This window comes from Ischnura elegans, chromosome X (assembly GCF_921293095.1).
Source record: "Ischnura elegans chromosome X, ioIscEleg1.1, whole genome shotgun sequence".
Classification (NCBI taxonomy): Eukaryota; Metazoa; Arthropoda; class Insecta; order Odonata; family Coenagrionidae; genus Ischnura; species Ischnura elegans.
The window spans coordinates 9,164,891-9,190,776 of record NC_060259.1 but is presented as its reverse complement, the minus strand read 5'-3'; the positions used below and the strand labels follow the sequence as shown (position 1 = coordinate 9,190,776).

Below are 25,886 nucleotides of genomic sequence, written 5' to 3'. Positions count from 1 at the left end.
TCTTATAAGTATATTTTATCATAAGAGTAAATTACAACTGCACAATCTGTAACACAATCAGGGTTCCCACTCTACCTGAATAATGAAATTCACGGATTTTTCCAGGTTTTCACGGTTATTTTTCAGGTTTTCACGTTTTTTTTTCAGGTTTTCACGGTCTCAATTTCGCTAAATTCACGGTCCGTTAATAAGCCAACAATAAGAAAATCACTGGCCGTATATCAACAGAAAATTAACGTACGCGACAAACGCCGTGAATGTTAACGCTGCAATGAAAAGTGATATCTGTTATGACGTGATCTATCATTTGCAAAATTCAGGGCCGACTTAAGGACCAGCCCAACCGCGCTCTTGCCTGGACGCCGAATACCCTTTGGACCTTCTTCCGTCCGGACACCCGAGGTCCATTTTTAATTCCTCGCCGAGAGATTGTTTTTTGCGCATGTTGTTATTACTGCACAGTAACCGAATTTCCCCATCCCAATCTTTCTTATTTAACGGAAAATATTTTATTTAAATTGTTTATAGAACATAATAAATTTATTCTTTCTTATTTAACGGAAAATATTTTATGAAAATTGTTTATAGAACATAATAAATCGAAAAACAATTTCATACACCGTATTAGCACAAATCTAAGACGAACACGATTCTAAGACTACCCTCCTTTTTTGGAACTCCACTGGGGGAAAATTTTTTTTTCCTAATAACGATACGATTATAAAATGAATGCGGAAAAACGATCAATGCTTTATTTTTTTGGTAGGTTGCCTATGTCCCAGGAAACGCAGGATTTTGGCGAGTAATTAAGATACTTATTAAAGGTTTCAAACAATATTTTAGATAACAACAGGAATAGTAGTACTTTATCAAGACACATAGGTCATATTGTTGATTCGACCCATATCTCTTTCAAAATTCTGAAGGAAAACGCCGCCTCACTAAAAAAATGTTTGCTCTCCACTCGGCATTTACACTGCTATTATGGATTTCAGTCTGATGTAAAAATTCTTATCCATCAAACACCATTTCCAGTACACGTATTCACGAGAGCAATGGGCATGTTGTGCCTAAAACAACCGCATTCGCCGGCGCAGTGACTGGTTGTGAGATGGATGACGAAGGCCAAAAATAGTCGATTACTTGAATTGTTCCTGTCTAATGAATATATTTTTAATATAATTGAGGTAGTGTGTAAAGCGTGAACAATGTTGCGTTAATCGTCAGTGGCACGCCCACCTGGATCTTCGCCTTCATATCTCTACTTGTTTTCTCCAGGTAGCTCACTCTACCCCCACCCCCACCGTCATGTGCTAGCGGGCAACCCAAGGCGCTCTGCAATATTCACGCGTATCTAGCCCGGATTCTTTTCTTCATGTTCAATTATTTTCAGTCCATCTCTTTAAGTTCTCAATAGTTTCTTCGGAGGGGCCATGGTCCGAAGACGAATAAAATTAAACTAGTGAAAATGAAACCTGACTTTATTAAACCCACATGGAAAACACTCGGTGGTTCGAAGTCCAGCCACCCTGGAAAGTAGGGAACCACTCGTACGAGGTGAAGTTCGGAACTGATGCTATCGCGTACGGGGGTACGCAGAGCATACTGCAGAGGGCCAAGCGTGACCATATGACTGCGCCATGAAATTTTTTACCCTAAAGATACACATTCTTTTCTAACTATCTAACTATACTGAGATTCTCCCAATGGTAGTTCCATCTCTTGGGGAAGATTCCAACTATGTGCATGTCGTTATTAGCCATAAATGACACATTGTATTTATTTGGTCTCATTTTCGTCAAACGATGGATGCGGGAAATTTATGCGTCAGAACCGCGATCTTCAAACAATCAATGTGAGAAACGATACTTCGGGGAACGATAGATGCGGGAAAAAATTACATTGTCTACAAGGAACTTTATTTGGGACCATAAACGGCGAACGATCAATGCGGGAACGATAGATCGAGGTTCCACCGTATAACTTTTCTTTTGAAAGCGGCAGTGTAATGACTTCTTTTCTCCGCTATCGTAATACTCTGAAACCAAAACTGAATCGATCTCTCTAATCAGAGGCAAATCATGTTCCCTTCATACCGTTGCTCTGGGAAAAATGGAACGACTTTGTAGCAGTTTATATCGCGACGGCATTGAGACTTTAACGTTACAATCCTAGGCAGATCTAGGGAGGGGCACGGGGGCACATACCCCCCAGACACTTAAAAAATATGCAAGATTTCGAATACGGTCACATTATCATTGCGCTCGTTTTGTATCATGAGGTATCCTTGTGCCCCCCCCAGAACAAAATCCTGGATACGGCTTTGCTTGTGCTCCCCCACTCCCCAGAAAGAAATCCTGGATCCGTCTCTGGTTAAAATTTAGGTAAATTGTAATCAATCACACAAAAATTTTGTAAGTTGATCAAGCTCTAACTTGAATGGAGCCGAACCCAGGGTAAAGCAGGTGATCTCGCGGACACGGCGGAAGTGCACCCGGCGATTGATTGGCACGCACGCTTTACCTGCTGCCTAAAATGGCAATAGTTTTTCACTTAAACACAAAATTTAATAAGAAAAATTACTGATCAGGTATATTTTGACGTTGATTTTTTGTTGTATAGCTATATATATTAGGTGGCAAACTCAGGTATCCATAATTTTTTCCGACGAAAATTATGCAACCCGATTGACGTCGAGAATTTTGCATTCAATTGTAAGAATAACCCTCTTTTCTGCAGGAGTTAGGAGGAAAAAAACTTGTCTTATATAGGTGCAAATAGGTAAATTATAATTCACTTGGTTTGAAATATATAAAGACATAATAAATACCTGCTGAAAGATGTTATTTTCACTTTCACTTTACTTTATCACTCATCAAATATTTCCACACAAACTTTCCGATTGCGACGTAAAACTGGCAAGTCCCAGGTCGACGCATGCGAAAATCGTGTAATGCTGTGTTGCCATAAGCGGAAATCTTCTCTCGTTTTCAGGCCGCAACGCGCGACAATTAGTAACGTCGCGCCGAAAGCTCGTTGTCGCCCGGTTCAAACGCAGGGAGCGTAGTGTCCACAACGCATAGCAGGTTTTCAAGGTTAGCGGTCTTCCAATCACAGGATTGAGGGTGTTGAATAAACGTTCAAATTTTTCGACACGAAGGCCATCTAGATATAGTTTCCAAAGTGGTCGCTGCAGCCAGTGGGAAGCCTAATTGGGTGGAAGGGGGACTAAGCAGTGACAGAGGGAGGGAAAACCAAGCCAGTCGAGGAAAGTAAACAAGCTGATGAGAAGTGGTGTCATATTTCAGGAGGGGGGAGAGAAAAGGCCTGAGCTGGGGAAAGATTTTTTTTCAGGCAACATTCGTTCCCACGCTTTTCTGACCCATGCGACGATGCTCACCACAATGAATAGAAGTGCGCTCGCTACGAACGAAGATGAAAATTTCTGGGAAGGTATTATTTTTAAGATTGAGAGATTGTTAAGGTTTTAAGACAAAATTCACGACTTTTTCCAGGTTTTTTCACGATAGACGAAATTCACGGCTAATTCACGGTTTTAAGGTTTTCACGGTTGAGTGGGAACCCTGACAATCATAAGTGATATAGACATCAGCAGTGGTGAACAGAAAGAGACGACTGCTCAGCGAGAGGTTGGGCAGCAGAAGCGTGCGTCCCTATTCTGGATCCGCTGCTGATGGCAGAGAAAAACTTTTACCACCCATGACAATTTGTTAAAAGAGAAACGTGGCAGAGCAAGGATCCCTGGAGGAACATCAAATGAGAAGATGCAAGTGCCACAATCTGACTCACCAGATTCAAATGAAAAAAAGAGATCCCACATAAGAATCTGATATGCACAGTCAAACATTATATAAAACAAAATATAGAACTTCAAAATAGGTCTTACAAATACGGTCTGGCCAGCATGCTCTCCATCTTGGACAGAAACAGTAGAAGATGAAGTATTGTGGACTTCTTCCATGCCCCTCACAACAATTCTTATGACTTTAAAGAAGTCTGCCGCTTCCTCTTCATTGAGACCTTCAAGTTTTTTTACTTGCCTAATGGGAGCAACGAGCACATCTACAACCCCAAAAAATCAAGGAGTATACAAAACCACGTATAATTGTTAAAGAATTACACTAAATAAATTTGTAGGGAAAACAGAGTGCATTTATGAAATTATCCGATGAAGAAAAACTTTGCTTCACATCAGACTTCACTACGACAAAAAAAAGTCCTTTTTTGTCACCAGCAATAGTAACCATTTAATTTGAACTATTTTCGACCAAGTGATATCAGCTGTCATGTAGGGACCCATTGGAGCTGGCAGAAAAGAGAAACAGAACCAAATGCGGCATCTCTATACAGGGGATTGCTACCAATATTACAACATCACAATTGTTTTCAAGGCATTTCTTTGGCAAGGAAAGGTCAGATGCATAATGCAAGCTAAGGTTGGAACAGCTTAGAAGAGTTTTACTTTTACACCTTTTTAGCTCTTGCAAATACCCGGCATTGTGTGTAAAATCTTATGGATACGAAAACATTGGCCGAGAATTAAACGAAAAAAAAAAAAAAAAATTGATGGCAGGGATGTGACGCCAAGTACCACACACATTGGACCACAAATGGGATCGACTAAGAAAGACAGGGCAAACCACACAGATAGGTAAAGAGTTATTTTGAGTATTTTGGCTATGAGGGAGACCAAATTAAAGAGTGGTGTGATTTTTGCCTTTGTGTAGAGAGAGTTGGGAGAGCTAAATGAGAATAATGTAACTGCCATGAGCAGAATGCCAGGAGAATATCAGGGCAGTAAAGAGGACTTGGACGTGTTCCTAAGTAAGATTGATAGAAAGATATATGACACAGGTTTTCTTAAATGTGGAAGGCACCATTATGAAAAAAACTATAGAATCTAGGATGCTGGGGATTTTGAGGTGATTGATCATAGAATACTATATGTTGAGGCAGCCGCCTTAAAGGGATTGGATGAAGTAGTACACTATTCCATGAAAACAGATGGAACAATTATGATGCATTTATGAAGTCCTGGAAGAGAATAATATTTCTTCTTTTTAATATCAACACACTGACTTCAACATGAAATCACCTATTGTATTTTGCCTCTATTGCTCTAATATCAGTTTATATTTTTAATGAAAATAATGCTAAATACAGATTTTTTTCAGAGGACTAGATACATTATGTGAGATGTAAAAGAGTTTAGATAACTCATAAACTCATTTCAACCCTTTGTTTTCAAACACTTCAACAGAACTCCTTAATAGTTATTAAATACAGTAAAATCTCACTCATGAAACTTTCAGGGGACAGTAAAAAAAAAAGTTTCATAGGCGAGGAAGTTTCATAATAGAGGAGGTTTCATGTTAAGGGAGCGTGAAACCCTTTTCAAATAGGTCTGCCTTGTTTCCAGGTTGCAATTACTTAGTTGAAGGTAGGAAAATTAAGCCCAATAATCTTGTATACTAATCACAAGCTACACCACAAATGTTCGTGTTAGCAAAAGGGAAACCTAAATTTTCATTCCTGAACAATGTTTCTTAGGCTGAATTTCTTGGCCAAATGGTAAGCATTTCTGGCTCTACACCTCAAGGCTTAATCTTCAACTCACAAAGGGGAAATTCTGCATTGGTGATGCTAAATGATTGCAGAGAAGCCAATTTTCTAAAACAGTTGGCTCAATAACAGTTGTTTTCAGGCCTGTTACTAGAGACAGACCAAGATTGGGGAAAAAATCAGATGGCCAATGAAAGTCATCCAAATTAACCTATCAGTGGGGTGAAAAATTTTGCTTATGTATCACGAGGTAGGGCTAGGTCAATAATTAATAAGACATACAATAGAAGATCAATAATCTGGCAGGATCAGGACAGTGGCTGGAGTGCTGGACAGTGGACTTTGCACCTGATGAGTCCAGGTTTGAGTTCTGGCAGTGGCAGAAACTTTTCATATATGACCCTGACAATGCTTGAGTGTTGTGCGAAAGGCACTTCCAGTGCAACACTTTGTCTGGCATATGCGCCGTGTCTCCTTGGAGCCTTTTATTAAGAGCCTAATACTGACACTGGGTTTCTACCTGGGTTTCTGGGTTAACTGGACCCAAGATATTCAGAAAAAAATTATTTTTTTGGTATTCATGTAACTTTTTTAAGTTAGCAATTTCATTAACCACGCAACTACTGTTATAACCGGGGGTGGTGAATGAAGAAAATTAGCTTAAGAGAAAAAGAAAGCTTTCCTCTTTGCATGTATGTATTCTCACCAACAAGAATATACACATGAAATTTTATCATGAGTTGATTGAATATAGCGGGTAGTGCTTCTTAATTGGCATCCTTCCACAAAACCAGCCCAGGGATCACAAGTTTGATTTGTCCTCAAGTAATGTTTCAACCTCCCACTTCTGATCTCAACAGCAGATACTTTTAGTATTAAATGCGATCTAATGGTGCTAAGTCTTTCCTAAATCAAAAGGACTCAATCACTTCCACAATTTCACTTCAATGATTACACTGGTCGGCAAAATGAAACTTTTTTTCGCTCCCACGAACCAAAGTACATAGGTAATTCCTGTAGGTTTCGAGCTTCTGAACTCGAATCCGTGACCCTTTTTTCTCCAGGACGTACCAGTTTGCAGGGAGGAGGGTGCGGGGGTGTTTCAATATCCGCCCAAAGATGCTATTCTCCATCCATTACAATTATTACGTTATAATTAAAAATCAATATAAATTATGCAAATAAAATTACATAATAGTTAAAGTTTAAAACTTACGTGTTACTTCGTGTACCTACTCCTCTTGTAATTACTACAGGGTGTCTCACGTGTCACATTCCAACAGAAGTCTGCCAACATATTTACACTCCATTTACCATTGTAGCGCCTCTCCATGGTAGCTATTTGCTGGTGAAACCTTTCTCTGTATTCGTCAGAGACCTCCTCCAAGCTGTATATTTCAGGGAAGAAGTCCAGGTGGCAATGCAGGAAGTGTAACTTTAGGGACATATTACATATCCATATGACGAAATGACGTAATTAATGTTTTTGTAATCAGGTGACTTATGATTCCCTAGAAAGTTACTGCACACTTCTCAAAAGGCCTCCCAAGCCTCACATTCCATTCCATTAAGCTTAGAAGCAAATGTGGTATCCTTAAACACGTCTCTGATTTGAGGTCCCGTAAAAACACCTTCTTTCACCTTGGCCTCGCTGAGTCTTGGGAATAGTTTTCTGAGATGATTAAATGCTTCACCATCCCGGTTCAGGGCCTTCATGGGCTCAAGACCTTCATGAGCCCTAATTTGATATGAAGGGGTGGTAAGAATATTTTCTCCAGATCCACAAGACAATCATTTGCCACGTTCATCCATAGATCTTTTATACAGTAGATGGCGCTTTCCCCTAGCCCCTTACGGCCGGAGCGCGTAGCCAACATACCGCCCCCACTTTCGCTCTCGGAGTCACGTGGTTCGGGTCAAAATTAATGGCGGCGTTTGAATTCTCTGTTGTGAATAGCGTTCCCGCTCCGGTAAAAGACATGTTACTTTTACTTACAGCGCTAGGGAAGTACGTGTCTATTTTGCTATTTATTTTTATTTACGTTTTGCTGTATTATATATGGACCTGATTGCAAAATAGAGTTCACATCAATTCAGTTTTAAGAACTAGTTTCCCCAATTACGCGCAACTGTAGCAGCCTGTAGGAATACATGCTTGTTTTCGTTTGTGTCCTTTACAGAGCATCACCTGCGTCCAAAGGCTCCGTTTTTATACGTAAATAAATTTGACAGCAGTTAGCAATAACACAGAGGTAGATTACTCGGTTTGAAAAATAATGTATAGACAATCATAGACTATGACTTTCAACCACCAATCCAGTACATTAATAAGTAATCCTACACAAATGATAGGTACTATCTTTTTTCAATAATAAGCTATTAATAGAATGTCATTGTTAACTAACCATGGGCTTCATGAATGGGTAAAAGGCAATTCTAAGGAAAAGCACTTCCAATGTTGCATGACTTTCAAAGCCACAGAAGAACATTAGGAGCTGTAACCAGCTGATTATTCCTCATATCTGGTAATTATCTCTCGTCGCTCAGGGCAAATTGATGAAAATATAGCTTAAGATCCTAAGAATGTTAATTAACAAAAGTACCCGCAATAGTCACAGTGCCAGCATTGATATTATGAAATTTTATACGCGAACATCTCTCGTACGTAAGTCAGTGCGCATAAAATGATTAAATATGCTTCAACATATACTAGTAAGAAATTCTTGTTTATTAAAGAAACCTTTAACGATATACGCCCACTGCAGGTGTAATGAAAACATCGCAGATAATAAAGTTCATTCGAAGATGTATTGCCGACAATGGAAAACAAGGTTTGAGTACAAAAGTGAAGCTCAAATTTCACTCCATCAAAGAAGACTATAAATTTTACATTCTAAACGACCACAGTGTGTATGTCCATATATTTGGTAAAACATAGGGGAACCCAGTGCGGAACGGGGTAGCGGGGCGGAACGGGGCAAGCGATTTTTAAGCGCGAAATAAAGCAGGAGTAAATATAACTAGTCCAAACTGTTGTTGTTAAACATATAAGGAACACCAATCTGGGCTAGATATAGTTATTGCTGCTTGCGCAGCACCTTTTTTCGCGTTTAAAAAAATCGCTTACCCCGTTCCGACCCGCCACCTCGTTCCGCCCCGTGTTCCCCTAAATATCAATTTCATATAATTCCAAAATAAGGATAGACAGCATCCATTAAACAGAATCTACAAGAAAAAAAGGTTAAGAAATAACATAATAGCAATCAGAAACCATACAGTCTAAACGAGATTCAGTTAGCATAGGGCAATAGAAAAAAAGAGGAACCTGAAGAACTGATTAAGGGCTCAGCCTCAGCTCACACTCAAATAGGCATAATGTAGCCTAAAAATAGTCTTTACAGTTACATGTCATTGGAATTGGAAGCCATACAGATTCTGTAAAATACATTTTGTTCAGGTAGCCGAATGCGTTGAAAATAGATCGAAAATAAATCTTACTTGTTCTTATTCTTGATTGATCATTAGGTATTCGAATATTATTTCACGAACTAAGTTATTTGTCTGATTTTCTTCAAAATCTCGCTCCAGGATATGGTCCCTTAAATGTAGAAATAGGGAAGTAATAGCTGTGAATACTTAGTGAGTACTTCCATCGTCAAAACACGGAAAATATCCTTGTTCCGCTACTTGCCGGATGCTTGAGCTACCCTGAATGCTTTTTATTTTCTTATTAAATAGCGCACTCAATGCGTTACACGTATCGTTACTCAGTAATAAATATATCCATGGCTAGTACGGCATTAATTTTAACAGGAACAAACTTAGCAGTGAAAAGAAACACAAATTCCTTTCAGGAATCTCTCATCGCAACCGAAGGCACTACGCGTATTCACCACGATGCTGACCCGAGTCACGTGATACACGACAAGCTTACGTTGACCACGCTTACGTGACGTCATGCGCCATCTACCTATATGAAAGATCTATGCGTTCATCTCCCCTGGGACCAGTTGCTTCCTTGGCGGCCATTTTGTGATGGTGTACTGATCTTTGGCTCGACTATCCCAGTGACACAGGAAACAGCAGTGCTTTGTGTAACCTCCTTGTAAACCGGTGAGGATGGCAATAACCTTAAGGTCAGCGCATACAGAACTGTTCGTACTTAATTGCCAGGAGTAGGTTTCGCATGTTCTCGTATGTTTCTTTCTTATGTACAGCATTTGCGATAGGGATGGATGGCTTTCCATTGTCAATGTGTAGTAACACTGACTTGAGACTTATCCTAGAGGAATCTACAAATAGCCTCCAATCTTCAGTGTTGTAGTTCAACTTCAGTTGTCCCATAAGCGATGGAATGTCACTGCAATACACCAAATCACCATCCTTTGTAAAATTAGGAGCTAGGTTCACCTCTCTCTCTTCCTGTACATCAATACATTAACATTTTTATTAAGTATTTTCCAATATTGAAGTCGTGATGAAAGCAACAGAGCCTTAGACTTGGGAAGGTCTAAGTCTCTGATCAGATTATTCAACTCTTCCTGACTTATCACATGTGGTTCATTAATGTCAGTCAGTGGAGTGTAATTGAGGCCTGACTGTGCACTCGAAGATTGTGTGACATCCTCACAAGCAGCAGGTTCTTCATCGGATGAAACACCTCGCAGGGTGTATGAGCCTGGTGGTACGGGTACAGGCAGAAAAAAATCATGTTTCACAGGTCTCCTCGCGGAATCCAAGTAAGGATACCGTATTTTATGCTTCATGTTTTTTGATAAACCTTTTATATTAGTCAGGCAGAAGTAACAGTCTGAAACATGATCCCGGGGCTCGCGCCACACCATAGGTACGGCGAACGGCATCGATTTATGTGTACCTTTCAACCATCCTGTGAGAGAACGCGCACACGAGTTACAACTTTGTATCGGAGCCCAAACGCGATCCTGGTCGCCAATTTTACACTCGAAGTACAGATGGTAGGGTGTCAATGGCCTACTTTATCCCTTAAAAATCACTTCCCCACATATATAGCAGAATAAATCTGTCGAATTGTTGCAAGTTCTTGGCATGTTCGCTAAACACAATATATGACGTGGTGTAGTGTTACAATGTGGCGTTACGACACAGCGTAACACCACATTGTAACACCATGATCAACTCGAAACTGAAATATTTGTTCCACGCGACAATGTGGTGTATGTCTTGGCGCCTTTTTTTACTTGCCTGTCATCTAGACAAAAGGGAGTCGACGAATGATTGCAAGTAGATTACGAAATCTTTATCAGTCAATAACGCCTAGGTTTTAGTGTATGCAGTGTATAACGACAGTAAATCTTTGCAACCCAAGGGAAGGGGGTACGTTTACGGGGGTCTTCAGCTAGAGAAAAGAATGTTCCTGGGATGTAGCCAAGTAACAGCTCTTGGATTAAGATAAAAATTATGCACTACAAACACGGAAAACTCGTATTAAATACCAAAAATACGTCTGTCAAAAAAATTTCAATCGACTATGGAAACAGCACCCTTCCAAAAAAATCCTTACATGCTGGAACTTTCTCAATGAGATATTCGTAATAAACATCTCAAAATCTATCCGTTACACCCTTTCACCTTCGTGGGAGGATTTTGATGCCGACCAGTGTTATGTGACGACTGAAGATGCGAGTTATTCTCAGAGGGCATTCACATTAACTCTCGTTTTGTTATAAATAGGTAATAGCTTTCCACTACACAGAGTTAAACTGATAGTTATTCAAGGTCCAAGCATGTTTCATGTAAACCCACCGAGAAACAAGGAGAGTCATTTTGATCAGCTTGCCACATAAGCCTGGCTCCATTCATTATGCAGAGGTGGGGTTATCCCAACCATTAAGACAACAAATGCAGCTGTTACCATTGTTTTGAATCACCATTGACTTACATGCGCACTAAATATAACGTTACCTTTTTTGGAAGACCTTGGAAGCCAAATTGTGCACCGAAGGCTTTTCAACAGCTCATTTGGCCATTGTTTTGGAGGGGAAATGGAAAACATTAAGTTTGTAACATTCAAGAAAACCTTCCGTGAGAGATAGATATGCCTTAGGTAACAATTCCAGATTAAGGATCATCCACTATAATCACATTTAATATCTAATAAACAGTATTAATAATTACAGAAAACTTGATGACTGCTAATTTTCAGGTTCTCTGGAGCTGGAGAACCCGAAAATTAGCAGTCATCGTGAACAACGCCGCGGAAACCTACGCACCAATTACAGAAAACTTATTATATAATTATTCATAATTAGCATCTCTCTGTACTGTGTATACAGCATGCTTACTACCATTACTAAATCAGCACTCCTGCCACAATCTTCTCACAGGACAGCTGTCCTATGAAAACTAGGCCACTGATACGTCCTATTAAGTCAGTGGTAGCTCCAGAGAGGTGCTAAGAGGGCTACAGCCATTGGATATTCTATTTACACTAGATAAAATAGTAATAGGGTGGTTTCCTATTTTTTTATTGCCTAAATGGAAAGATTATCACTCCTGGAGTACGTATTTCACGCTTTAACATTTTTAAATGACAATATCTATTTATTGCGATTAAATGAAAAGTATTAGATCTCATTGAAGAAAGAAGAAAATACAAGGCTGCGAAAACAGAGGAAGGACAGAATCGTTACAAGAGAATAAGGAACGAAATATGTCGTAAAGCGCGGAAGGCAAGAGAAACGTGGATGAAAAGCATTTGCGAAGACGTGCAAAACAATCTTAAACATGGAAAAGTAGAGGCCGCTTATAGGATAGTGAGGAACCACTTTAAGGAAAGGGGCGTAAGATGTAATACCCTTAGGGACAAAAATGGAGAACTATTGATTGAAAACGAAGAAAAAGGGAAGAGATGCAAGGAATATCTGGAAGATTTGTACAAAGGAAGTCGCCTCAGAATGAATGCTATCGAAAACGAGAGGGAAGTGGATGCCGATGACATGGGAGCCCCAATTTTAAGATCGGAATTTGATGCGGCTGTAAGAGACCTCAGGATAAATAAAGCATCTGGCATTGATGACATTCCTGCAGAACTAATCAAAAATTCAGGAGAGAAGACGTTGAACCAGCTATACAAAATCATTAGTGAAATGTATACGACAGGTGAGATACCAAAGGATTTCGAGAGGAACATTATAATCCCTATTCCTAAGAAGAAAAGAGCGGAGAAGTGCAAAGATTTCAGGACCATAAGCCTTACTACACATACGTCAAAGATACTGACAAGGATCATCTATAGAAGAATAGAACGAAACGCAGAAGAGTACTTGGATGAGGACCAATTTGGATTCAGAAAAAATAAAGGCACAAAGGAAGCAATATAGGCCCTAAGACTGCTCATAGAGAAGAGAATGGAAAAGAACAAGCCAACATTTGTTGCGTTTGTGGACTTAGAGAAAGCATTTGACAACGTGGATTGGAGCACAATGCTTGGAATCCTAAAGGAAATTGGGGTTCTTTATAATGACAGAAGAATCATCCACAGTTTAAACAAAAACCAAGTAGCCGTGATAAAATCAGGGCCCAGCTGTGAAGAAGCAAGAATTAAGAAAGGAGTGCGACAAGGCTGTACATTGTCACCCGTAATTTTCAACGTTTACATTGAAAAAGCCATTAATGAAATCAATGAAAAGGAATTGGGAGTGAATATCCATGGAGAAAAAATTAGCATGCTAAGATCATAGCCGTTATAGCAGAAACAGAGAAGGATTTGAAAAATATTCTGGTTAATATGGGTAGGGTAATGAGTAGATATCAACTGAAAATAAGCACGAAGAAAACCAAGATCTTAGTATGCAGCAGAAGAGAAGAAGTCAAGACCAACATTAAAATAGGGAGGCAAAAACTGATAGAGGTGGATGAATTCTGTTATTTGGGAAGCAAGATAACTAGTGACGGGAGAAGCAAGAAGGAAATTATCAGCAGAATAGCCCAGGCGAAGAGAGCATTCCACCAAAAGAGAGACCTGCTTACAGCGGGAAACTTTAATATGGAAGTAAAAAAACAATTTATGAGGACATACACTTGGAGTATGCTCCTATACGGAACAGAGGCATGGACAATGACCGCAGCGGAGAAAGCAAGGATAGAGGCCTTTGAAATGTGCTACAGAAGAATGATGAAAATGAAATGGATCGACCGAGTTAGTAACGAGGAAGACCTAAGAAGGGTAGGAGAGAAGAGAAGCCTCATGAAAACCTTAATAAGAAGACGGAACAACCTTATAGGCCACATCTTGAGACATGATGGCCTGATGAAGACAATCGTCGAAGGGCAAGTGGAAGGCAAGAATGGAAAAGAAAGACCACGAACAAAATATATGGAACAAGTAAAGAGAGATGTGAAAGAGAAGAAATACGTAGGTGTGAAAAGATTAGCTGATAGGAGAACTGAGTGGAGAGCTGCGTCAAACCAATCCTAGGATTGTTGACCAGTGATGATGATGAAATGAAAAGTGAAAATTTTCAAGCATGGGAAAACGCGACGGCTAATTGTAAGTATGAATGCTGGGAAAAGCCTGTGTGACGTCATTCTGGTTCCAGCTGCTGCCAAGTGAGGCCACCTTTGTTGCGAGGCTATGAGCGCTGCTACAATGCAGGCTGCTAGCAGGTAGCCGAGTACCCTGCTAGCAGGTAGCGCTTGGCTTAAATAAGGATTATTAATACCCTATCAAACGAAGGAAACTTTCTGACCATAGGCAATTTTAGTAGGCGATTTAGTAGATGAGACGTTTCCTTGAGCTCTGTGCCTCATGCATGTATTGGTAATCTCAGACGATGTAAAACTCCTGACTGCTTGTGTCCCTGTGACGTCACATGGAGTGGCATCGCATGGCCACCAATCTGGCCTTTTTCAAATGAGGTTAAAATTGACCATTGACATTCGTCTAAACTGGGATGTCTTAAACCAAATAATTTGTTGATTATGAATACACTAATGGTGGGTAACAAATCATAATCAATGCCTTTCATTTTCTTTGATGAACGAAACTACCCTATTTTGTTCTGACCCCTACTACTGCTGGGAGATTACCCCCAGGCCCCACACTTAGCCCCCTCCTTATTTTTATCCTGGATTCGGCACTGGTAAAAGTGAGGTAATTCATGTCATGGGACTGGAGAAATATGTTTCATAACTGAGGTTTTTGTACAAATGAAAAGTTTCATACCCGCAGTTGGAAATCCAAGGGTTCATTTGGGATTGTTCACGGGACCAAAAAATGGTGTTCAAGTAAGGTCACTGTGTATGGAGATGGCCGTATACATTAGACTCTCGTTAATATGAACAACGATATTACCAAGTTCTCGTTTTTACAAAGCAAATCGTTGGTCCCGGCATAAAGGCTAATCCAATTTATAGCAAAATAAACGTTATTACGAAATTATGAACCTCAGTTCTGGTCGCAGGGGTCATAAAGTGAACTTTATTACGATGTCCAATGGATAAACAACGGCATTTTTAAAGGTGGATAAACACTACGATGGTCATAATCATTGTGCTACATTTAATTTCTCCTTGTGCATTTTGTGCAAAAGCATCAATTTTAGGATACTTCAGTATTCACGCAATATCACATAATAAGCGTCATTCCTGAGGAATCATGGTGACCCACTCATTACTGCTCAAATATTATGATCAGTATATTCTCTACTTATGAGCTTTCAGAAATATGAACATTTGAAAAATCCAAGCATGCCTGAAATTTCCAATCTGACTCCTTTGGAGTTGGCCAATACAATGCTGTGTGGTGCAAAGGAACTCACACTTAGGGCACAGACTGAACAAAGTGTCAATTAAATCCCCTTTGTGAAGTAAGTACCTGTACAGTGTTTCACTTCATTCTTCCTTCCCATGGACAGTGCATGGCTCCAGTAGTGTCTCATGTGCAGCTAGATCAGTTCATCACAATCATGAGTAAAATTGTAATGCAGTGATGCATTCTGCAGGATAACCACATTTTTTTTATGCCTTGCATAGGTTTACCAGCTTACGAACAAGCTCTCACAATGCATCTTGTTTGTATGTCGAGGACTTCCTGTATTTGTACATAATTTAATCCTGTATATCACAGTATGAAGCTATTCCGCAGTGTGAGGATAAGTACGTGAGATTGAAGAGACATGGAATTGTTGCAAGGTATGTTTTTTTTTTGTGATGATTCCAGAAAGAAACGCTCTTACGAAGTCCGTAATTACAAACCTCCGGTTTCTCGGTCCTGTAACCTTCACAATAACAAGAGTTTACTGTATTTTGTACAGAGCAATATAAATTTTAAAAATTGATTAAGACCTAGAATTGAGAACCAGGACTGAAAACCAATACCAAGAACTGAACCTGAATCAAAAATAACAGAGGAGTCAAACCAAGCCATCCATAATTCACTGAATAAATATGTTATGGGTCTCTAATGTTATATTGGCAGGAGACTTCAACTGTAACCTTTTTAAGGACGGACAAGATAAAAGAAGATTTTTGCAAATTTTACAGTCCTATCAAATGAAACCACTGGTAAATACGCCAACAAGGATTACTAATGGCACAGGGACACTACTGGATAACGTTTTCACTGATTACAATGAATCTAATGTTAATACTTCAGTATTTGACCCAGCAATATCTGATCATTCAGCTATTGTATCCATCTTTCATATACATGAGGAGCATCCTCAATCAAAAACCCTAAATCAATGTAGGTTCTTTAATGAGCATAATATGAATTATTTTTGTGTATTGTTGAATCAAGAAGATTGGAAAGACATATATGGTGGAAGACCTCTGAATGTTAACTTTGATGAATATCTTTGTAGATTTAAGTATTACTTCAACTTAGCTTTTCCGCTGCAGTCCGTGGAACACAGGAGTGTCAGCACAAAAAAATGGGTTACAAAAGAAGTTCAAAACTTATCCAGAGTTCTAAAACAAACATTTTTGCAAATACGGTACTCAAATGATGATGGGTTGCGACAGAAGTACTCTCAACTTAGGAAAGAATATAAGATATTTATAAGAAAAGCAAAAAGGGAGTATAATGACCAAAGGTTTAGGAATGCCTCTAATTATTCTAAAGTAGCCTGGGACATCATAAAAAGTAATGTCAATGCCAACCCAACAGTTCTGCCAGATCAAGTTACAAATGAACAAGGGGAAATTACTACAAACCCCATTGAAATCTCCAATGCCCTAAACCACTCATTCTTGCATCTTCCTAAGAGGGTGATTACCACCCAAAGTGGAGCTACTCTCGAAAACCATAAAATAAGTAGCTCATTGTATCTTAAGCCTTGCTCAGAAAGAGAGTTGTCTCTCTATATAGCCAAGATAGGAAAGAAAAAGTCTGCTGACATTGAGGGAATAACGGGAAAAGTAATTAAAGACTGTGAGTCCCTCATACGAAGACCCTTACTCTCGTTAGTCAACCAGTCCTTGTCAGAAGGTGTATATCCTGATTCCTTGAAGGTATCCAAGGTGGTCCCAGTGTATAAGAACAAAGACAATAGAAATAATCTGCAAAACTACAGGCCAGTATCTATAGTGCCACAATTTGGTAAATTATTTGAGTATGTATTCTGTAAAAGGCTCATTGACTATCTTGATAAGCAAAACATAATATCACTCCATCAATATGGCTTTCAGCAGGGAAAATCGACAGAATTGGCTCTATTTAATGCAATTGATAATATTACACAGGAAATAAATAGTAAAAATAAGGTAATGGGGATATTTTTTGACATGAGCCGAGCCTTTGATGCTGTGGATCATGACAAATTGCTAAAAAAATGTGAATCAATAGGTATTAGGGGCATTCCTCTAAATTGGCTTAAGACATATCTTCATGGAAGAAAACAGAAAGTAGCATACAGGAAAGATGGGACAGTCTATTTCTCCTCCACGTTAGAAGTCAAAAAGGGTGTACCACAGGGGTCAGTATTGGGTCCTCTTCTCTTTCTAATATTCATCAATGACCTACCTAATAAAATTGTAACCCAAGATAATAAGTGTGTATTATATGCAGATGATGTAACCATCTTATCAAAAAGAAAAAATCTGACCGCGTTAATTGATTCCAGTCAATATATAATAAAATGCATGCAAACCTGGTGTGATGTCAATGAACTAAGGCTAAATGATGATAAAACCCAAGTGATATTGTTTTCTGCTGGGCACAGCCCAAAGGACAATGATCTACTGCAATGTAAAAATAATTATCTTAATGATATGGAATGTGTAAAGTTTCTAGGAATTTATGTGGATAGAAATATGAAGTGGGATGCACATATAGAGCACCTATGTAAAAAACTGAATACAGTGTTTTATCTTATATCTGTATTAAAGCATAGTGTAAGCCAGTATGTTCTGAAAACCCTTTACTATGGATTATTCTACTCAAGAATTTCATATGGAATTATAATATGGGGATCTTCGCCCCAACTTCATGATGTGTTTGTTATACAAAAGAAATTTGTGAGAAGTATGTGCAAACTAAAGTGTCGAGCTCATTGTCGCCCTTTTTTTAAAAGCCTTAAATTACTCACTGTACCTTGCGTATATATATATATCAGAGTGTCATATATGTAAAAAGGTATAAAGGTTGTTTTACTATGAATAATAGGATACATTCCTATGAAACCAGGAGATGCAATGACGTTCATGTCAAACAATCGAACCTAGCTCTGGTATCTAGAGGGCCTGAGCTCATGTGTACAAAATTGTATAATAACCTACCTGTATATATTAAAAGTATAGAAAATATTGATGTTTTTAAAAAGAGTGTCTTAGCTTACTTAATAGAGAAGTGTTTTTATAGTATAAAAGAATATCTTCAATCTGAAATGTAACATTTTCTTATGTGAATTTGTTAATTTTGACGTGCCCTATATACTTGTTTTATGATTGTATCATGACATATAGTATCCTTTGGGCAAATAAATATTATTATTATTATTATTATGGGCATATGTCAAAGGGTTAAAGATCCTACTGGACTTGAAATTCACCCAGAAGTAATATGACTACATGAGAGATTGATAACAGATCTATTTAGGAGACGTATTTTTAATGCTGATAAAATATATCATTTAATTTGCAGTGAGTTTCATTCTTTGGTAGACAAAAGGTGTATCATCATTAGAATCCTACTACAGACATGACTCTAAAATCAACTAAATTAATCATTTGATCAAATTTACAGCTATAGTACTTAGAGTTACAAACCAGCTTTGGTTAAACCATCGATAGTAAATTATAAAACAAGACTTACTATTCTTCCATTCAAAATATATTCCATAGGAATGGAAACCAGTCATAGCCAACAGCATTTTTATCACAGTAAAAACTTACAAGATTATTTAGAATTCACTTACTTAAGACTTCCTTTCACATGGTAATATTAAAAAGGATACGACCAGGTAGAACACACTTTTTATTCACAAATGCTATAGTAAGATGAGTCTTCAGGAATATGACAGATTCTTTCAAGATGATGGAACCAAACTGATATTCAAACCCAGAATCTGCTTGCATGGCATACAAGGGCCCAGGCAAATAATACAAGTCTTCTCTCAAGTGGCTCAACACAGGCATATTTTGTCTCACAGAGGCTAACTTTCTCAGGTCCAAATCAACAATTATAACATCAACTCCATCATTAGTGCACTCAGCCAAAATTTTTCCCCAGGGATCTATAACCTGTGGATCATATATATGGAAAGGTTTTGAACCCAAGCAATCAAATATACATAAAAATAAATATACTCAACATTATGATAGACAAAAGTAATAGCATTCATTCAACGCACTGAACATTAAAGTCTTCCTCAGGCTGTCACATGCATCTACTATAAATGAATATCAACAGCAAATATATGTACAGAGGAAGAAAAAATTAATGCTAAGCTCATTGGTGTCTGAAAGCAGCCAGTTCAGTAACTACTTGTCTCCCAAAAGTTTTCCCTCATAATGCTGTCGTACAACCGGGAATTTTAAAGCAGTATGCCCCTTATACCGGGGAAATAATCTTATCCGTCGCATTATGACAACGCGCAAAAGATCCAGCTACGAATTATTCTCCATATTCTCCGAAGTATGCTTCGGTCACAACACACCTAGAATGGAGCTAGAGGGTAAAGTATCATGCAACGAATAATAGGTTCCTCGGATCAAGTCTCAGTGACAGCTAATTTGATGCCGCACTCACACTGCGGACATTTTTCTGATCTTAAAACTTTGCACAACCTATGACAATGCCTAGAGAATGTTGCACGACTATTGAATTCTTACACGCTCATTTATTTGTTGAAATTCAATTCCTATATTACATAACCATTTGGGCAGTTGACTATGGAGTGAATTTTGACCACCTTTTCCATATCGTCCAGCCCCACTTCAAGGCCCCCTAATATTAGTTGCATGTGCAATGTGTCACGGCCTACTCCTCCTCCCTCTTTTCAAGAGAAAATTCCTTGTACCCTCCCCAGAGCTGAGCGAAGGGAGAACATTGAGCCACCCAAACTCAGCAGATTTCAATCGGGAAATTTTGGGCATCTACAGATGTATTTCATCCAAAACATTGATCAAATGATTGAGGCAATTAAATGTTATGCTTGCCCTTAAATTTTCCGACAAAGTGTGCACTACAAATGTATAAATTAAAAAAAATATTTCATCACTATCATGGAACTAATTTTATTTCGAACCCATACGAATATTTGACTGTTGGCGATTTCTGCTGTTTATTTAGTCCCTACTTTCAGCTGGGGATGACTTTTAAAACTCTACATAGGTTTAGGAATAAAATAGAGCTCAATTATACGTAAGAATTTCGCCTTCAAAATGCAGTTGTAAGACAGTTATTTCAATTTGCACACTAATTTATAAAACCCACTAATAGTTATATATAGTTAACTTTTAGTTATAAATAATTGTATAGATAGAAACTTTGTTTTAAATACGCCACATAATATGTTTACGTATTTCCTGGTTAAGAGATACATAGTTCCTGGCTTCTGCCATTACCAATTATTTTCGGTGTACCCCTGGCTGGTTCATCACGTACCCACAAGGGATATGTGTACGAGCAGTAGGGAACCGCTGACCCATGTGATTAAAAATGAAGTTTCAAAAAAAATTATTAAGTTCACAAACATCTATTTACACCTTTCATTTTACCATGAGAGGAATCGGTTAGTGACCGAATTGATCAATTTTTCGGATAACTATGTAAATGATAGAAATTATTCAAGCTTAAAATGGACATCAAATTTTCCAAAATAAATTCAGCTTCGCATTCCTTATAATTTCAGTATATTAACCCACATAGGACAAAATATCTTCTAGATATCTACAAAATATCTTCAATGTCTTGGATGTCTTAAATATCTTCTAGATGTCTAGAAAATATCTTCAGTGTCTTGGATATTTTAAATATCTGCTAGATGTCTAGAAAATATCTTCAATGTCTTGGATATTTTAAATATCTACTAGAAGTCTAGAAAATGTCTTCAATTTAGTGGATATTATAAAAATCTACTAGATGTCAAGCATACGTCTTTTTGAGTGGGGACTCTTTTCCCATATGTCCAGTGTAATCAAAATTGATAGGTAACTATGAAATGTCTCAGCTTAGTTACCATCAGTAAACAAATCCAATTCAATGGAATAAAAGGTATGTCAAAATTCTAGTCTATGCTAATTATGTATAATTGATTTACTACTATTTTTTTACTATCCTAATAAATATTGCCATAACCTTTTACGTATCACAGTTATGTACTCATTCATATAAATATCATTCATTCATAGCCCTGATGATGTTTAAATACATTGGCAAAAACTTGCATTAAAAATTCTTCAAGACTTATATCGCAAGACACTGAATCAACATTCATTGATAATGTTGCAGACTCCTTTGAGAAACCTAAAAGGAAATTGTAAGCTGCTTAGCTAACTTCAAATTTGGAATCAGAGGAGGAAGCCCTCATTAGAAAGAAGTGAATGCCAGAGAGGTTCCATATTCCCAATATTCAGGAAGAATCCCCAGAAGGCATCCTACCATATCACCTCATGCTCTACCAGTAGGCTGTCAGTTGAAAATAAAATCTTGTTGTACCGAAAAATATTATATTTTACTCATTTATCCTGAATTTTCCCAATGGATCCAATTTGAATATGAATGTCTCGAAAATATCTTCTCAATGATATCTTGTAGATATCAGAAAAGCGGACATTCAGATATCTATAAAATATCTAGAAGATATTACAAGATATTTTCTAGACATTAGCTCAAGACGTTCTAGATATTTTGTAGACATCTAGAAGATATTTTGTGCTACGTGGGAATTTGTTCAAATGTAATCTTCGGGAAACTATTATTGGACATAGAATATTAAGCAAAGCATTGCAATATGTACTGAATAACAGACAACCGATTTCTCGGAGGTTTCAAGTTGGTTCAAAAATATACTTTCATTCTGCTTCGAGGAATTCTTGCGGACAAGGTAGTACAAATTTATTCCACAGTTAACTGTTAATGGTTATGCAACATAAAGTTGAATTTCAACAAATAAATGAGCGTGTAAGAATTCAATAGTCGTGCAACATTCTCTAGGCATTGTCATAGGTTGTGCAAAGTTTTAAGATCAGAAAAATGTCCGCAGTGTGAGTGCGGCATCAAATTAGCTGTCACTGAGACTTGATCCGAGGAACCTATTATTCGTTGCATGATACTTTACCCTCTAGCTCCATTCTAGGTGTGTTGTGACCGAAGCATACTTCAGAGAATATGGGGAAGAATTCGTAGCTGGATCTTTTGCGCGTTGTCATAATGCGATGGATAAGATTATTTCCCCGGTATAAGGGGCATACTGCTTTAAAATTCCCGGTTGTATGACAGCATTATGAGGGAAAACTTTTGGGAGACAAGTAGTTACTGAACTGGCTGCTTTCAGACACCAATGAGCTTTGCATTAATTTTTTCTGCCACTATACATATGTTATATGGTCCAATCCACCACTATTCAAAAAATATTCAAATTTTAATTCAAATTTCACGGCGTGTCCATAGAATGGCTAAAAGACTATGTTATTGGAAGAATGTTAGCATTCAGCGGATGAGTTAGTAAATGAGGGTAAAATGTAATGCATGGTTTAATTTATAGTATATTAATTGTTTTCGTGATGAGGCAGTAATTTACAAATAGCTGTGAGATGATGCTACAAACTGTACATGTTTACTTTACTTAATGCAATGAACCTTAAATAAATATTATTGTTATTTGAAGAAAATATTTATCACTAAAGTACCAACAATCCATTACTTACAGCATTATCGGCTTCAATCAAAATAAATGATTTACATTTACAACAAAATTATTTTAATCGGATGGACACAATATAAGATTACATGCTGATCACTTACCATACTATGGCCATACGAAGAGCGCCCTTCAAAATGGGTGCCCACTTGAGCAGCAGCTACAACAAAACACTGTGTTTCAATTGCTCGTGCTCTAAGTAGGATTTCCCAATGAGCAGGACCAGTGGTGGTCGTAAATGCAGAGGGATAAGTAATAACTTCAGCACCCATTTTCACAAGCTTTTGAGAGAATGCCGGAAATCGTAGGTCATAGCACTTTCCTCAGGTCAAAGATCTTTCATAAGTAAATTATTTGGACTTCTGTGATTATTGCATATCATGAATGTAACGATTTCATTTCGAGAACATTATTTGAGAACTTTCATCAATGCCAGAATTAATGGTGAAAATTAAAAAATGAGCTGCATCCTAAAATTATATAATAATTGCAAGGCCCACAAATTACTCATATGTACAAATGAACATGAGGGTTTAATTGGCTTTTAATGCAGTCAAACCCCCAGCAGCTGCTCACAGTCCAAGAGTAAATATCTTAGTATCAACGTTTTATACATAGTAAAATTTCTATAAAAAGAATTCCCTGCTACTAGGAAAATGAAGACTTGGCTGTCAGGGGATTCTATGCCAGTGCTTTGGTACATTGTGTTGTGATGAGACATTTGCGTAGATTGAAGATATAATCACAAATACAGTACATAGATTGACCCTAATTAAAATATTTTCCGAAGGGAAAAAGAATTCCGACCAAAGTAATAAATAAAACATTTTCTTTGACCATGAAATAAGGGTTTGGGCATTCAGGATCTATGTCTTTCGGTCAGAAATTCCAACCATTCATCTCTGGCTATAATTAGCAACCAATATTCATTTGTGCCAGACATGAGTAACACTACGCTACCCCACCACTGTAAGCTCTAAAATGCATGCCGTAATTTTCGAGTTCTTGGCCACTACATTTGCTTACCTTAGAAATAGGGTGAGCCGAAAAAAGTCAAACTCGCTCGATCAAAAACATATATGTCTTAAAAGCTGTGCATCATCTGTAGTATAAAGAACATAAAATATTAGGTCTATGGGATAATATCTTTAGATTGCGCAAATGCCATTAAGTTTTATATTTTTGCCAAAAAATTGAAATTTTCAGAATTAAAATATTTTTTTTATTACGTTTAACATCGTTTTAGGCTGGATTTTGTGGAAATTGGCTATATCCATGACGAAGAACACTAATGGTACCTTGAAAACGACACAATGTGTTGACACCACGGTCGGTTATTGAGTGTTGAATTAAAAACTGTGGAAATTACCACTTGTGTTCTTCATCATGTACAACCATGTTTTATTACATCATACTAAGAGCAGATGTATCTTAAAAGTTTCTTTTTAGGTCTACTCTCAATAATAAAAAATATTAGACCTACGGTAGAACAATTTCAGACTGCAGGATGGGGCTAAAAATAGCAAATAAGGAACTCAGCAGCTTTACATTGCCAGTCAACACCTCATTCATCTATTATTATGCGCAAGCTTGATGCAATATGTTTAGCTATTTTTCATGGCAGAGGTTATCATTTTCCAGCTTGAGTCAACATGTTTCATTACCCAAATCAAGTTGGTGTGTAAGCAACTTATATAAGACTAGCAGGCCACCTGGCGTTACTCAGGAAGGATCTCAGGGAAAAATTTTTGCTTTGCATCTGCTTTGGAAACCTTTTGAAACTGTTTTGAAACATCAAAATCTGTCATGGAACTGATATGGAACTCATTTCCACTCTTTTGTACCAAAAATTGGAAATATGAAGAAATTTGCTACTCATTTGTAATGCCTTTCAAATTCCTTTGTACAGAGTGTGTACTGCTTTCTACAGATTTGGAACTTTTGAACGATCTGACAGAATTTCCAGACTTCATCATTCCTAATGTAACTGCTGTGTACAGAGAAGATTCATTTGTAACTGCTTTCCACACTATTTGCAATTCCTTTTGAACAATTACACGCGACTTATAGACATCATCATTTGTTTTGGATTAGAATACTTTAACTTTCGTTTTCCCATTAAGTGTGTCAAAAGGAGTGCCTACCCAGCAGGATGTCTAACCACAGAAGTTATGCAATAGAGGACAATGAGAAAACAATGCAAGCACGCATCAGACACATCCGGTAGTAGCACTATGAGCTTTGGAAGCATGAGATGCAACTATTTACGAACTTAGGTTGCAACCCCTACAGCCTAATGGAAATGCATTGTGGACAGCCAAACAGACATCCTCTTTTATACATGTGTATATTTAGCATAAGGCAGGTCACAAAATAGAATGGTGGACAATTTCATGTGAAATTAAAATTCCAATGTAAGTGAAATTAAATCACAGACACACCCAGTAATGAATAAAATTACTTGACTTGATGGACTGAAATTCTATTAAAAAAAGTTGAGAGTTGTTCTATAGAAATCATTTTAGCTGATGCAGCCCATAAGCACAATAGGGAGGATTTGTAATTACATATATACATTCATTATGGGAGGAGTAGCTTCATATATTATGCATGTGAATGGCCAGGGACCTGCACTGTGACTTTGTAATATTGAGGTTTTCGTCGAACTCTGCAATATGGGAATTGTATCCTTGTGTTTAACTTTTTTTATAAAGATTACCTAGTAGGCTTAACATTTGAATGCCTGAAACAATCCTTAAAATGTTTTGCTGAATGTAGTGAAAGCCCAAAACATTCTACCAAGCAATGTGCTGCACCACTCATTCAGCTACCAACCGCAATGTAATAGAACAGCTTTTGTGTACAGCTGACTGAGGTGAAGGATCACGTCTCGTGAATTAGAACCAAACACACACTCATTTGGTGTCTGAAATAGGAATGTGTGAAATAGCACTTATT

General features: G+C 37.8%; 1 protein-coding gene across 2 annotated transcripts in view; it reads right to left on the bottom strand.

Moving 5' to 3' along the window:
- Positions 1 to 25,886, bottom strand: part of LOC124171343 (glutaryl-CoA dehydrogenase, mitochondrial) — a 120,453-nt gene that overhangs the window by 78,454 nt on the left and 16,113 nt on the right. For both annotated transcript variants that reach the window (XM_046550497.1, XM_046550498.1), the window contains exons 4-5: positions 23,033 to 23,245; positions 19,020 to 19,305 (exon numbers count right to left, since the gene is read on the bottom strand). In XM_046550497.1, coding sequence (XP_046406453.1) covers positions 19,020 to 19,305; positions 23,033 to 23,245 — 499 coding nt within the window. The remainder of the gene's footprint in view (positions 1 to 19,019; positions 19,306 to 23,032; positions 23,246 to 25,886) is intronic.